Genomic DNA, 16757 nt, shown 5'->3' with positions numbered 1-16757 from the left:
CTTTCTACGGTCCCATTAACTTTAGTAACAATGCTGTGACCTTTTGCTTCAGCTCTACAACTTCCTACAGAGTTTGAGGTTTATTTTATCTACTAAATGGACTGCATCTTCAGTAAATTTCTAGAAAGTATTGATTGCAAATTTGGATACAGAAAGTCAGATCTGGGCACAGCACATTCATTTTATGCCAGTTCTAGAGTTAAAGAACATCTGTGCCCTACTCACTACTAAAATATATCTTTTTCATGTAAACCCATTTACATTTGTATCTTAAACCAGAGGAAGTTCTACACCAAGCACAATTCAGCATCTCCAGTGACTTTTACCTCAGGTTACCATTTTTATATATATAAATAAAAAGGAGATTAAACAAGTGAGTGAAATAAGGGATAAACACAAAGACACATCTGACTATACATACAGATATGCATCATACCTAAAAATAAGCCTCTAACCATTTGAAAAGCAATGACTTAGTGGTTTAAGCGTGCAAGTGCCCAAATATGTGCTAATATGGAACATTTTCTGAAATGGCCGAATACTGTAGTTGTCAATGATTACTATTAATGTATAGCACTGGCAGACCTGCTGTATTCGTTGCCAGAAATGTACCACTTTCCTTGCATCTCACTTTTTGTTTGTTTGTTTTTTAAATAAAGACACCACTAAAATGAACTAAGCAGCATGGCTGTGTCTATCAAGAGATGCTATGTAAGGGGGCTAGTTTTTGAAACCTGTAGTACAAGTCTACCCAAATGTGGTAAAATGGCATTTTTACTTTGAAATGTTCTAATTCTGTTACTGAATTAAACCAAAACAAATGATATTAAGCTTTGCTAGTTCATAAGAACCATATCAGAAAGATTATCAGATCTCAGACTGTACTAATATGCCTGGAAATGAACACAACTGTCTCACTAGATTTTTATGGAGTCAATATAGAAAATTAAATATAAAGGAAAAAAACATACAGGAGAAGTACATATTCTGATGGGGAAAGGTACAAAAACCTGCAGTCAAAGAATCAGAAAATAACCAGCTTCAGCACTAGCCTGGAAAGAACTAAATTATTTTTCAAATCAGAAGTCCATACTGTGTCTCATAGCCCTGCCTTGTCATGTTTGTTAATATACCCGTTTAGGAGTCAGACAGCATTTTGTTTAACTTGTGTAATGATACAGAGCAACACTAAACCATAATTAACTCCTCTTTTGTGCTGTCCTCCTTCCACCACAATTGTACCCAATATATACCCAGTTGCAGTTTTCTGGTTTTGTTTTGCAGCTCAGCTGTATTTTTCTTGGATGTTCACAAGACTGGCATTTGATTGGATACGCTTGGCTAGAAGGAAAAGAAAAATCAAAATAAAGACTCCCAACATCAGTTTCCCACTCACTCAGTTTAACTGAGCACGTACTATTGAACAGTGTTCCATTAACATCACAGTTCTCCTTTTCAACAGAAACACATGGCTAAGGACCTACTTTCCCCACCCTCTACAGCTCTTGAAGTGATAAAGGCAGACCCCAAGAGGACAAGTAGTCAACACCAGCTCCCACTCACTGTTGCAGGCACAGTAGCAGAATTGCCTGACCCCATACCAAGTATGTTGATCAAGTAGAGTGACCAAGATGATTCCTTGTGCTCCCCCATTCTGTAAGTAAAGTTCTGACAACATTACTTACGCAGAATAAGTATACGTTTCTTCTGCTTTGAGTGAAGGAAGCTACTAAGGTAAAAAATGACTGGTAAAAAGAGAATGAATGAAGAAACTGCAATCACTGGGACCGTATCACTGCACGGGACAGAACAGTTGAAAGTTCTACTCCAAAGCCTTCGTGTAATGTTCATCTAAAAGGAAAACGACCATGGTGAGCAACACACATTCCTTGGCTTGCATCACGCTTTTACTGAACATTGCAAAGTTCAGTATTGCAAGACCCCCTAACTACCTTTAAACCTTTACTTGAATAAGAGCCATTTAAAATATCTCCCCTCAAAAAAAAAAAATCAGACATCGTAGGTGAAATCCTAGCCCTACTGAAATCAATGGCAAACCTCCCATTGACTTCCAAGGAGACAGGATTCCACCCAATATATTTATTAGAGCAGTGATTCCCCACACTGTGATTCTTACAGCACTTACTAGTGGTTCATGGAAAGCTGGCTGATCACATGCTACTAACTCTCCTTCTTTCCAGTTGCTAAAAATCACATTAAAAGACCGCTAAATACATTAAAAACTTTACTAATATTCATTGGCCCAATAAGCAACTGCTGTAGTTCGGAAGCAACTAACTGGAAGCATTAACTGGAACTTGGCTGAGGAGTGTCAGATAAAAGCCAAAAATTAAAGGGAATTCCCAGCTCCCAAACCCTAATTTGAGGTAGGGAGTGGAATCGTCCCTTCGCAAAAATCTCTAAACAAAATGAAGTCCCAACAGCCCAAGCTGAAATATGTCAGGACATCAAGGTTAGCTCCCTTCCTCTTCAGGAGTGGCACAAGGTCTTTAATGACTCCCAGTGGTCAGGAACTCTATTTTACATCTCATCCAAATGAACAGCAGCATCATGGAGTACCCTGGGGGTCCTGGTTCAGTACTAACTCAGAGAGAAGAGTGCAACCTACTGGGTCACCAACACTGTTTCCTGAAACATTTAAAAAGTGTTCCTTAACTGTTTTCTCTCTACGTACTGACTGGAACCCAGCCTGACCCTCCTTAACTTGAGAGATGTGAGGAAGTCACAGCACAAAGCAGTGGGTGCAGTGTGACACTAGCACACCAAAGAAACTGCTCATGAAAGCAGCTTCCACCGCTGAAAGGACAACAGCGGTGCCAAGAGAAAACAATATAAAACAGCCAAGGGACCACTGAAGATTGCTCTTCGGATCTATCTACCCATTGGGTATTAGCTAGGCAGTAAGATCCAGAAGCAAATACGTATACTTACTGCATCTTCCACATCAATACACAAGTGCGTTCTGTGTTCTGAGTCACTGCCCTGTCCAGTCATTTTTTGCATTTTGTTATACAAGGCATTCAGATTTCTGTAAGTTCGATTGCAGTTTCTGCATACTTCTGTGTGGTTGCTTGGTACAAGATCGATTGCTTGCCCCTAAAATTATAAGCAGCACATATTTAGATTTTTAAACAAGATAAAATTAACTTTAAAAACTAGAGCTGAACTTGAACCAAAAATCTACAATATTAACATCAGAAAATGTTAGACTGAAATTTGGGGATTTAGGCCCATTTCATAGAAATAAAATAAGCTCTCAATGAATTGAAAGTTGACCTTATTTTTCCCCAAAAAGATGCATTTTTAAACTACTGACCATCTAGAATAAAAACAAAACACGGATTGTTAATACCAAGTTTGCCTTGAAAACACAGCAGTGCTTCTCCCACACAACTGGCTATTTTTCATTGGTCTATACAAATATGCCACACAGGTAAGAAGGAGGAGTGAATAGGTATTTTAATTTGGCCTAATTATTTTGAGCTTCAATAGCTACTGTTCCTGTCCCCTTCTGTTCCCCATTTACTACATAGATTGTAAACAGCAAGAATCCAGATCATATTTTAACACACAGACCCTTAAAAACACTATTGGTGGGATTTTCAAAAGAGGCTAAGGGAGTTGGGCACCCAAATACAATGGAACCGTATATCCCAGCTTATGTTGACAGAATACAAAATCATCTCTCCTCCTACTAGAAAACGCATTGGAAGTTTGCTTAACTGTGAATTTCATCCTTTGTAGATTTCAGACGAAAAACACAGGAAAGTCACGTAGTTTTACTGTAGTAGCAGTTTCGCCTCCCTGAAAATTCTGATGACCTAGGCGGGTTGTGGGGGAGGATGGGGGAAGATAATTATAAGATCTCCAGATTCTTCTGTGTTTTTTTAAGCCTAGTCACGGAGACACAATGACAGAACCCACAATAGCCAGAGTTTAAAGAAGAGACCTGGATACTACCCACCTTAAAACATCACTTTTCATCCAGCACTCAAAAAGCAAACTCTTGTATGATCAACTTCACAGGCTACCTCCAATTTCCCATTTCTGAGCAAGGCAGTTGGGAAGCTAGTGAAGGATCATCACCAACTACACCCAACCTTTGTCAGCATCTTAGAGCCTTCCCAGCTGGGCTTTACACCTAACTATGGCTCAGCAATGGTCATGGTCACAATAGTAGATTATCTCCTGTTAGCCACAGAAAATGGGCAATCTCCACACATTTTTCTAGATCACTTCAGCCCTTGACAGTGTGGAGGGCTCACCACAGAGACCTAGGGGGAATAAACAGTAATGTGCAGAGATGGCTGTGAGGAAGCATTGGGACCAATTCCACACAGCTTCATTTTCTCCCACATCCTATTTAATTATTTACAACAAGCTTCTGGGAGAGACTATAAGACACCTTCACCTTAAATATCAGCAGGATGCAAATTATGCCCAGCTGTTAGTCTCCTTTTCATCTACCATGACAGCCCCTTTCTGCAGCTGTACTATTGGCAAATCAGAACAACACCTGGCTGAAAGGCAACTCTCTGAAGTTAAACGCAGGCAAGATAATGGTGAGGTTGAAGGGAAGAAGGCAACATTTCCATGATTTAACCAACTCCCTAAGATCACCCCATGGTGAAGATTGTACAGGGGCCTTCTAGTTTTGGTCCTCCTCAATGTCTCAGCAATATTCAATACTCAAACAGCAACAGTTTTTAGGAACGCTGTCAGCTAGCTAGGAGATGATGCCCCATCCTAACAGATACAGACTTGACCACAGTAATCCTTGAAATTATGATCTCCATAACATAGGAATGAAACTCCAGGCTACCTGCTGACCAGCACAGGTCAATGAGAACACATCAATGCTGCAATCACTCCACTGGATACCCAATAATTACTAGATTAAATTTGTGGTCCAGGTCTTGCCTTTAAAGTGCTCCGTTGACCAGGCCCAAGCTCTTTCCCCTGGCCAAGACCTACTATAAAGGCTGCACATCTCAGGAACCATCAACAGTGAGACTAATGGGAGACAGGTCTTTCTCAGCAACTGTTCCTTCCACAACAGTTAAGCATGAGCACAGACCACCCCCCCTCCAGACAGAAATGCTAAATACATCTTTGGCACAGCTTCCCCACAAAAACAGCACATATCTCCACCTGTCTGTGAAAAGGGGCTAGAAGACAGAGCCAAAGTGAATCTTTACAACCTGCTTGGATTTATACAAAATTGTAAGACACTCAGAAATAACACAGGCAATTGTGTTGTGTTATGCTGGGGTACAACCAACTAGTTTACTAAAGGAGCACATGTCTTATTTCCAGAACTCTGTGGATATGATCATGGCAAAACATAGGTTAAAAAAAATGCCATAGAAACCACCACAGTGGGGGGGCAAGAGCTGCCTGGCAAGCATAAGAGCAGGGAAAGCCAGCTCACCAATTATTTATAATTTAAATTTATTTATTTACCAATAAGGGGGGCTGCAAAGCATATTGTAACCACAGATCCTCTTCTAGATCCAGATGTTTATTCTGCACCAAGAACTTTAATTTGAATGTTATCGTTTTGGACAGTTTTTATTGATTAGCTGCTTAATGAAACAACAACTAATATTTTTGCATAATCTGATTTAGTTTTAGGATTAAATTAGCATAATTTACAAAACTGATGCATAATTCTTTGGATGCACTTTTCTTGGGAGATAATTGCCACATTTATTTTACAAAGAGGGATATTTAATTGCAAAAAAGTTTTAATTGTTCATAACCTTAATGGATAGGAGTCTTAACAAGTGTTTTCAAGTAGCTGGCCCTTTTGGACTAATCTACAATACAACCAAATAATGATTTAAGGAGCCACATGGCTAAGTCACGTAGTGACAACTCCAGAAGGAACTAGGAAAAGTGACTTACTGTATGCAGAGACTACGTGACTCTTACTATATAATCATCAGCTATTGTGAATCCAGAAATCCCAATATGAAATGGCACTGTAATTGCATATAAGACAAAGTCAAGGTGAGCATCAATTAAAATGCATTTTGTGCTCTCAATTGTGAACATCTGCATTTTATAGATAATTGTTCTATCTGCCTAAACTGCTTAAGAATTTGTCAATTGCAGTTGCTCAATATGTATCCACTGCAGTTTGTTCTGCGAAAATAAGAGATTTTACTATACAAGAAGAGGGCTCAGTGCCACCCTCAGATACACAGCAAAGATACCTGGAAGTTATGTTCGAAGCACGTCAGTGTTGTATTGAATAAGTGCAGGAACTCTATTGTACTATTTGATAGCCCTTCACTGTTGTTCTTCAAACAATCTGTCAAAAAGAAAAACACGTGAATCAAGATATCCTGATTTCTAACCTATGTCTAGAGCCAACATGTCCCTTGGTGGCCCTACAGCAAGAGCTCTCAATTAGAAAAACAATCCAGTCAGTTTTGCATTTCCTATTTGGTTGCTGTTATGCAGATGTCTCAGATTTGCTGTCCTAACTCACTCGTGCTTCTCTCTTCATTTAGGATACATTTGAGAATTAATTGGCCTTGATTAAGTGAAAGATGAAGACCATTATCAAGAGCATTTTGAAGAAAGCCCAGAGAGAGCTCAAATCCTTTCAGATAACACAAGACGCTGCTTTTAGTGTGCACTGTTTGAAAGTATAAGTGTCAGACATGTAGCTGAAACAGCGGACAGCTAGGAAATAGAGGGAATCTTTATGCTTATGAAAAAAAATGGAAATGCTTTTGAAAACTGTACTAGGCACAGTCACAAAACATGCACCAATTTTTTCAGGAAGTGGAAGCCAATTTTACCTGCCTTGCAGGGCGCTCCTGAAACACTCCTTGTCAGATACTGCTCTAGTCCCTGCAGGTATTTCTTTCCTTCCATCTACTCCACTTTTTCTACTCTGACCCACTGGAAACGAGGACTGCTAGTTTTATGTAGAATTCCATTAAAAAGGGCACTATAAAGGTTGGCAGACTCCAAACATGACCTTCCCTAAAGGATGGAAGCGAGGGAACCTCTTAAGCATTAGGGGATAGAGTCTGTGCTCCCCTCCTGGGAGATGCAGCACAGAAGTGGAGCCTGCGAATGGGAGGACAGTTGGAGGTTATTTTACCTCTCCTTCACACACTTTGGGTTCTGGCTAGCTCCAGAGGCCAGTAGTCCCCAACATAAGTTACTGGTAGCCCCAGGGAGATTGGTGGCAATCTATGGGCTCTGTAGCAGCCCAAAATCCTTTGCAGCACTCAGCTCTACATTACCACCCCTCCAACCTCTGGCACACTCCCATGCAGTGGTGCTGGAACAATTTGTATAGTGGGGGTGCTGAGAGCCACTGAACCAAACTGTAAACCCTGTGTATGATGGAAACCATTTCAAGCCAGGGGCCAGCACCCCCCACACCCTTAGTTCCAGCACCTATGCTCCCCTGGTAGGGGTACAGCTCCTGTGCCAGGGGAATTTTTCCTGTTTCCTGTGGTGGCATTTAAGGGCCATAAAGAAGCCACATGCAACATGTTAGAGCCAGAATAGGAGTACGTCTACACTACCCACGGATCGGTGGGTAGTGATTGATCGGGGATCAATTTATCGCGTCTACACTAGACGTGATAAATCGATCCCTGATCACTCTGCCATCGACTCCAGAACTCCACCGCGGCGAGAGGCGGAAGCGGCGGCTGTCGATCCCGCGCCGCGAGGACGCGAAGTAAGTGATTCTAAGTTGATCTAAGATACGTCGACTTCAGCTATGCTATTCTCGTAGCTGAAGTTGCGTACCTTAGATCGATCCCACCCCCGCCCCCCCAGCGTAGATCAGGCCTAAGAGGCAGAACCAGCCCATAGAATTTCAGAGCCAGAGTCTGATCACCAGTAGTCACTCATTGTGACATGGGGCGAGTACAATGCTATTCAACATGAGTAAGGGTATCAGAATCTGAACCTTACTAACTTTTTATTAAACAGTTCAAGTTATATTTTCTACTTGAGTAGGAAAACGGGGGCATGGGAAAAATAAGAGATCTATAAATACAGCAGAGCTGTAGCAGATCTCCAGCATGGTTTGTTCTGACAAAGTAAAAACAGATGGTAAGTAAAGCAGCTCTGATTTTGGAGGGGTAAATGTTTTTAGTGCAAGGTGAATATTCGTATGGTGACTCTAGTGTGTTTAGATAAGCAAGGGAAGAAGAAGAAGTTTTTTTAATCGGTCAGCTTTGACCAGTGTCCCCTGTACAATAAAAATATCCAGGATGTATCTATAAAGAGCTCTTTGTTTCTGTCAGTTTAAATAACAATCAATCTTATCAATGCTGTTCAGTTCTGATCAATTGAGAAATTTTAAAGGCAAGGCTAAATCTGTCATCTGAATCATAACGGTAGCATGAAAAGGACAGAACAAATCACATACTTGCACAGTTGGCTGTCTCCCAAGTTTTGTTAAAGAACTGTGAAAGGATCACAACTAGCTGTACCCTATCGGACATCAAGAGGCTTTTTGCACAGTTGCTCTCAGAAGAATTCTGGAAGAAAAAACCCCACAGTATTATGAATTCATACAGAAACAACTTTGAAACTATTTCAGATAACTGGTGACATAGAGGCCAAGTCTACCATTTTAAGCACAAGTGTTAGTTTCACCCATCGGGAGTAGCGTGGCCAGTTTTACATCCCTTGTCAGAATTCTGAGAATTTCAGAGACTAGAAAGGCCGAGAACTAGTCCGACAGGGCAAAGCCGAAGTCTTTCCAAACAATAGACTAAGAAAAAACATTAAATATTGTGAGATGTATAACCATGTTGGGGACTTGGGTACGTTCTTAGAGGGTTTAATATGAGAACTGCAAGAGTGTCAGTCAAGATAGCACCATGCACACCAACAGCTTTCTAGAGCAGGGGCACTTTTCATTATGCATGTGTACAATGACTAGTATAATGGACCCTGATCCCACAATGGGGCCCTCTGGGGGCTCCCATAATACAACTACAGAGTTAGATTCCATCCTGGGTTATACTGATGGAAGCTGACATAACCCAGCATTCAGAGCTCCACAAGTCCAATTGGTGTAAGAAGCCTATAACTCCGGCTTGGCTGATTTAGTGCACCTGCCAGCACGACTCCTCTGGAGTCTCATGTGTAGCATAAAGTTGCTCTCCCCTGGCCCTGTGTCATCCCAACCTGCCTTCTGCTAGGAGTCAAACCCTCCTAGCATGCATCTGAGCCTTTTGCTCCTCTGTGTTTGCAGTTAGCATCAAGCCTCCAAATAGTATTTTAAAGTGTGCACATATCTGTTTTCATTCCATGTAAGAGGAGACTCAAAATAGTGACTGGGAACATCACTTCTTGTTCCCCCCTCCCCACCCACCCCACAAACCACAGACTGACAATCAGCCAGGCACCCCCAGGCTGATTTTCCAGCAACAACAGAATAGATCTCATCCCTGAGCTGCTTTTGACCAAAACCAGATTAAGCACAAAGACTGGTCTGGCAAATGGAGTACAAGCTCTGGTGAGGGTCAGTAAGACTACAAAACATTTGCTGATGAAAATAAGATTTGTAATTAGCTATACTGAGGTTGGGGTAGAAGATCAATAATTTATCACTCACCCAACCCTAGCCAAGACACCGTTTCAATATAACATTAACAGCTTGATACATAGAGATACAAGTTGATTAAAGTACTAAAACTCACTGACAATGGAAGATCCATGTTTAATGAGTGAAACATGTTCTTTTGTTCTGAGTGACAACTACCCTTCACACTAGCCTCCTTAAACACAGCACAAGGTCTATGGGGTACATCTACACAGCATTCTGGAGCCTGTGTTAACAGACCTGGGCTTGCACTAGTGCTCTGAAAATAGCTGTGGAGACAGCGCTTTGAAGTCATGGCTTGGGCTGAAGCTTGGGCTCTGAAGCCCACCCCTCGTCCCTAGGCTTCAAAGTCAGAGTCGCAACTTCAAAGCGCTGTCGACACAGCTATGTTCTGAGCACCAGCGCAAGCCCCTCTAGGCGAAGTCTGTCAACCTGGACTGGGAGGCTTGGTCCCACAGACTCCAAAATGCTATAGACATACCCAGAGAGGCTGGTTGCTTCTCTTGGCCCTAAAGGATATTTTGTGGAGCTTGGAGTTCCCAAGCAACCCTAGTTAAGAATTATGGAACTTCTCAGCCCTAGTTCAGCACAGCCAGCTAGCAGAGGGAGCACTGACATGTCTGCTACCCTGTTTTGGGGGTAGGAAGCCTTTCAGAATTTGGCATGTAAAAGCCTCTACCAAGCAGGACCCTGAAGAGGGAGGGAGGAAGAGCAGCAGCCATTTAGGACCTTCTACTAGCCTAGGAGAAAGAGGGGAGCACCTTCCCCAACCCCACCAGGAGATGTTTAAGGATTAGACCCTGCAGTTTCTGTCGCTGTGCTATCAAACTATGTCCACAAAAGCTCAAACTGAAAGCCCTGTTTAAGAGGGTCTGAGGTTCAGTGGAACTATTTCACTCAGCTCTAGCAGGTACAATGTCAGCCACAAGAGCACGAGTTACTGCCTCGTCACAGCCTGTCTGCCCCAACCCTGACCTGGATAAGCCACCTGTAGGACAGAGGTTAGCTCACCTGCAGCCCAGCAAGAGATGAAACATCCCTACACCACCTAGCTTTCACGCAGGCCAAACAGACATCTGATGGCAATTGCTTTCACACACTACTAACCTGAAACTGAGTCGAAAACCATGACCAAGGAATCCTCTCTTTACCTGTCCCATCAAATCCTCCCAAACACACACAAGCTAATTAGCTAAGAATGCCATGAGAGGACAGCCCCTGGAAGGACAGCCTCATGATCTCTGCAGTAAGAGATGCCAGTCCTATTATGATTTGTTTAAGATCCACCACCTGCTTAGGTCTGCGCAAGACACAAAGACTGTCCCTGCCCAAGTGTTTACACTCATGCTTTTCTGGGTAGCTGGTTCATGAATTAGTTCAGAGCCACACACAACCACACAGATACATGGTGTGGAAAGGGTACTTGGGAAAAGTTAGAACAGGGATAATCAATTATTTTTTGTCAATGTCTTGGTCAAGATATAGTCAAGGTCCAAACTCCAGAGAAAATAATAATTAAAAAACAACACTGATACTAAGTAAGTAAAGATAGATTTCGGGGTCTGTTCAAAAGCATCTGGCGGTCCAGATTTGGCCCAGAGTCCCCCTATTGACTGCCCCCAAGTCAGAACATAAATAGTATCAGGAAAAGGCTTCAGCCTTAAACTAACTCTGAGAAGAAAAAGGTAAAGCTCTACACAGCTGAGCACAGAATGATGAGGTATCCCTGGTAACCAGACACTAAGTTTAAACCTAGTTAGTCACTGGCCCTTGGCTAATGAGTTGGTTTTTTTTCACCCCTCCATACAAGAACAGATTTTCCACCTGAAAAAAACATGAACACTATGTACTTCCTCTTCTCTTTTCCTTGTTGTTTTATTTCCAACGTATGAACAAGAGTTGACTTTTTGGCCTGGAAAAGCTACAACGTGCCTCTTGTGATACAGTGGATCCATCTGCCACCCAGACTCATATCACGGACAGCTGATGTCCTTTCTGCAAGTCATGACAAACTATCTAAGGCTATAGCAAGCAAAGATTGCTGTTAATAGCAAACTCCTTTTTTCCTCTCTACCATGATTGGATACCTAAGTATCCAATATATTCAGGGATCACAGTGGAAAGATAGTGGTGGAATTTCTGTGACAATGCAGCCTGGGTGTGGGCAGAATACCAAAGGAGTAGGGTGAAGTGAATGGGAAAGAAGTGTAGGAATAACTTAAGTTAGGATTTTTTTCTGCAAAACAAGTCTGACAAACTAATATTTTTTCCTCTTTCAAAACTAGTTTTCTTTCAACCCCATGGTCCCCAAAATGTGATCTCTAGAGAGCTAACTGGACACATGGCTCTGGCTCCTGCTTCCCAGCTGCTAAGCTGATTTAGATACTGCCATAAAGTTATTTATGGCAAGCAATTGTTGTAGTTGACAGAGACATGTCAAGTGGTCATGAATGGAATGGGACATGCAACACAAGAGTCTCTATTAAAATATGGTGCTCCCTACAAAAGTTTGGGAGAGATCCATTCCCCTATTTAGTCTATTTTTTCCCTGTTAAAATGGAAGATTTGTTAAAAGGTTAAGGATCATCAAATCTTCCATTTTACCACTCACACCACAGGAATTTCCATTACTGCTACTTCTGGTAACTTCTACGGGAAACTGTCATACGCACACACTCACATCTACTAGGCCAGTGGCTCTCAACCTTTCCAGACTACTGTACCCCTTTCAGGAGCCTGATTTGTCTTGCGTACCCCAAGTTTCACCTCACTTAAAAACTACTTGCTTACAAAATCAAATATAAAAAAATACAAGCATGTCACAGCACAGCACACTATTAGTGAAAAATTGCTTACTTTCTCGTTTTTACCATATAATTAAAAATAAAACAAATTGGAATATAAATATTACACTGACATGTCAGTGTATAGTATATAGAGCAGTATAAACAAGTCATCGTCTGTATGAAATTTTAGTTTGTACCGACTTCGCTAGTGCTTTTTATGTAGCCTGTTGTAAAACTAGGCAAATATCTAGATGAGTTCATGTACCCCCGGCAGAACTCAGCGTATTCCCAGAGATATGTGTATCCCTGGTTGAGAACCACTGTACTAGGTTATGTACATACCTGGACGAAAGCAGAAAAGACCTAGCAAATGCTGAAGAAGTGTAAACTGCAGGGGCCTACCACCTTCCAGGAGGGCTCCTTAAAAGTTGAACTTCCAAATCAATGGGAGACGTAACTTTGGGGAAAAGGTTTAAATCACTGATACTAACAAAAACTAAGTTACCTAGATTCACAGAATGAAACTGGGCTGCTTTTTCCCCTGACTTCTCACATCAGTTGATGACAACTGATGGAAGGGATGACAAAGTTCTAAACATCAGATTTAAAATATTTTGACTCCCTGCAGCCCCTGGTTCAAATCTCAGCACGGTCAGGTCACCTCACTCCTTTAATCCTTCTTAAAGAGAGAAACTGAGTACTATGCAGTTTGTTACATTTGGATCTTTCAGATGACATTCAATTAGCCTCAAATAGTCTGCAGATACTTAAAAACATGGTCCTAGCTGGTATACCTGTACTGCCAGAGTTAGGGCTTATCCTGGCACCTCACCTTTACCCAAAAGAGTTGTGCAGCTAGTTGACTAACTAATGGCTAGGGAACAGTAACCTAGTGGAGTTGCATGTATATAATCTGTCAGGCATTTGAGGCCCTCCACAATGAGCATTCCCATATAAAAATGATAGTATTGGTCACTAGATTTCCCACCTTTAAACTCTGCATTTTCAGAGATGTGTCAAATTTGTGTAAGTTGATACACTATAGGAGTTAAAGAACACTTTGCAAGATGCAGGATTATTAACATCCTTTGGTTATGAACAATTTCCAGCTTTATGGGGAATGCAACTGGAAGAACTGGCCTAAATTACATCAATACCACTGATGGTGTGCAGCCATTATTGACAAGTCAGGTTTGCTACTGGATATTTTTCCATTGGCAAGCAAGACCTTTTGCTTCAGATGCAGGCCATGCTACATGCCTTTGCACCCTGAGATAAGACTACTGCACTTTACTTGGGCTACACCACAAGATGACTATTTTAGAAGCTGAAGCCAATCCACAATATGGCAGCTTGCTTATTAAGAGGAGCTTTACAGTGCCCCACCATGCTGCAGTTGCATATGCACTTCTAGGTGGAATTAAAGGTGTAGGTAATGACTTTCAGAGCCAAAAAAAGTGGTTTGAGTCCAGGGTATCAGAGAAACACTGCTTTGCTCATGCCATACTGCCACAAGTGGCATCATTCAGAGCCCAGATCCGTTAACTTCCAAACATACTGCAATGCTCATCTTTTTTCTTGGCCTTGTGTAAGGGGAAGACAAGAGAGTTCGGTGGAATTATTGAGTTTGGGAGCTAGATCAGATTGTAATTTTTAAGTATGCTAAGGGAAAGGAAGGGCACATACTATCTCTTGTACAAAATCAAAATAAGTAAGCTTTAATACACAGCCTAATACTGAAAGCAAAAGTATTTGCAGTCAGGAAAGACACACAAACAAGCAATACCAACCCCACAATATGGTGCACAGAGAAGAAACAGGCATCTCCTTTCAGACACAAGAACCCAGCCCTATGTAGGAGAGCAATGGGCATGAAGCTCACAAGACCAAAACACTTTAAGCAGCAATGACTCATGTCTAAGAGAGCTCCTAGACATTTGTTAGAAGCTGATGGCCCAGCTAGTTATGAATCCCTAAATTCTAGAACACCCTGATTTTTAAGGATCAAATCTTTTTTAAGTATGTGACAGGGCAAATAAGAAGTGGATGTTGTTTTGCTATTTTATTGTGTGCACGTGGCCTGAAGTCATTAATCATATACAGCAGACTGGGCATTTCCAGAGAACAGTCAATATCAATGAGTAATCAGGCAGTGCAAGTTAGTGCTCCAAGGGCTATTTCCCTGCATAGGATACAAGTCTGATCACACTAAAAGGTCTGTGCCTCCATTTTACTCTACACCACTAGTTCCTCTTTTCAGTCACACACGATTCCATTAATAAGCCTGCCAGGAATCCTCACTCCAATGGAAGGGAGCATCCATTCCACACCTCTTCTGCTGGGGAGTCATTTGCAAAGGAATACCCAGGAGGACCCTTTATCCTCCCTCCCTTACTTCCACGATCTTAGCTTTCCATGTAAGCCTGCTAAGTCTCCCAGCTTCCCCATCCTCCAGCGGCAGGCACAAACAGCAGCTCTGGGGGTAAGGCAAGGGAGCCAACTAGGTAGAAGTCACAGGCCAGCTAGTCTCCCAGCTGGCCTAGGGAAGAAAGCAAGGGTCTGCCCCACCCTGCCTCTCTCCAACACCTTGGGGGAGGCCCCGTCCAGCTAGGGCTTGGCTAAGCCGCACCCCAGGGAAGCTTGTGGGTCAGGACCCCCCCACACACACACACACGCAGGCCGCTCCTGGGAGATCCCTTCCCCGCACGCACCCCCACGGCCCGGGTGATGTTCTCCAGCTGCTCCGTGACGCTCTGGAAGTGGCGGTAGCAGCTCTGGCAGAGGCGCACGGGCCGGGCGCTCCGCACCAGGCAGCCGGTGAGCCTCACGCTGCTGTTGGCGAAGCCCACCAGGAGCTCCCGGCACTCGGGCGGCAGCTCCCCGGGGAGCCCCGTCCCCAGCAGGGCCAGCGACAGGTCCTCGGCCTCCTCCAGCAGCTCCAGAGACAACAGCCGTCGCCCGCCCCCGAGCGCCCACCCCTCCGGGCCGCTCTGCGGCGGGGGGCGGCGGCCGGACCCCAGGCCCTGCCCCGCGCTCAGGCCCAGCAGCAAGCCGGGCAGCAGCACCAGGCGCGCGGCCAGGCCCATGGCTGCCGGTAGCCGCGGCTCCTGGGAGCGATTCAGTGAACCAGGGTCACGTGGAGCCCGGGGAGATGTCAACGTTCGGAGCTAGGTCCGGCGCGCCGCCTTATTGGCTGGTGGGGGTTCGACTCCTGGTGGAAGGGCGGGGCTGGTGGGCAGGGGGCGTGGCCTGGCAGGGTGGAACGCGCTGTGTTCAGGCCTGCTCCGGGCGGGCACTTATACTGGCTGGTGGGGACCTGCGCAGGGCTTCCCGGCCTGGAGAGCGGGGCCTTGCCTGCTAATGCACAGCACAGAGGAAACGGGGCTCCAGGGAAAGGTGCCTGACATCAGGTTGAAAACACACACCCCGCTGCTGCTGGGCCTGGCACTCTGCCCCAGGAGATAATTATCACAGACCTCTGGCCTATTTCAGAACTCATGTGCCTCTTGCTTCTTCAGCATAACTTTCCATCAATAAGTGCCACATATCAACCAGTCAAACTTTCCCCTCCAGGCCAGGCAGGAGAGATTGTCATTTCTCTTTTTATTAAAAAGAGGTGGGAGGCACTCACCTACCACGCTGGTGCTAGGGCCCAGATTAAAACTAGGGTTACCATATTTCAACAATCAAAAAAGAAGATGGGAGGAGCCCTGCCCTAGCCCTGCCCCTGCCACTCCCTCCCACTTCCCGCCCCCCTCAGAACTCCCAACCCTCCCCCCACTCCTTGTCCCCTGACTGCCCCCTCCTGGGACCCCTGCCCCTAACTGCCCCCCAGGACTCCACCCCCTATTTATGTACAGACGTGACTACCTGCCCTTTCCTGGTTATTATACGCGGCCAGTCCGCATCCACATCCAGTAGTTAAAAAAAAAAATAATAAACTAATAATTTAAATTGGAATTTCATCCATTAATAAGTATTTATTATATAATTAAAACCATTCTATTGAAGGACAGATATTAAATAACACTAAATAAGTTAATGTTCAAAACAATATTAAAAATTTGAAAATTTAGAGCATGGAAACCAAAATAGCTAAAATTTAGTTTTGGCAAGATACACGGAATGGAAACTCCGGGATCTTTACCTGTCACTGAATATAGCCATCATACCAATAGTGGAATATAAAACAAGTCTACATATACTCTCCTTAAAATTTTTACTTCTGTCCATTCCCAATAATTGTAACAAATCATTATTACCTTCACTCCACTTGCCACGCGCCCCAAGCACAAAACCAAAGAAGTGAATATTTTTACCTCCCGTTAAGTTTTTAATTTCTTCCTCTAACTCAA

The 16757-nt window shown here is 43.4% G+C and overlaps 1 protein-coding gene across 2 annotated transcripts; it reads right to left on the bottom strand.

The window, feature by feature from the left end:
- Positions 1-266: 266 nt before the first annotated feature.
- On the bottom strand, positions 267-15547 carry OSTM1 (osteoclastogenesis associated transmembrane protein 1). 2 transcript variants are annotated; one of them, XM_024202607.2, is made up of 6 exons: positions 15114-15545; positions 8432-8543; positions 6240-6337; positions 2953-3117; positions 1686-1851; positions 267-1341 (listed from the first exon to the last, which is right to left on the bottom strand). In XM_024202607.2, the coding sequence occupies exons 1-6, from the start codon at positions 15486-15488 to the stop codon at positions 1286-1288; spliced, it is 972 nt and encodes a 323-aa protein (XP_024058375.1). In that variant the 5' UTR covers positions 15489-15545; the 3' UTR covers positions 267-1285. The 2 variants fall into 2 exon arrangements, with proteins under 2 accessions (XP_024058375.1, XP_024058376.1); XM_024202608.2 differs by lacking the exon at positions 1686-1851 and having other exon boundaries at positions 15114-15547.
- Between the last annotated feature and the right edge of the window lie 1210 nt (positions 15548-16757).

The sequence above is a fragment of the Terrapene carolina genome, unplaced genomic scaffold (assembly GCF_002925995.2).
Source record: "Terrapene carolina triunguis isolate 2854851 unplaced genomic scaffold, T_m_triunguis-2.0 Scaffold42, whole genome shotgun sequence".
Taxonomy (NCBI): domain Eukaryota; kingdom Metazoa; phylum Chordata; order Testudines; family Emydidae; genus Terrapene; species Terrapene triunguis.
Note: the sequence above shows the minus strand (reverse complement) of the source record. Positions and strands in the feature narration are given on the sequence as shown.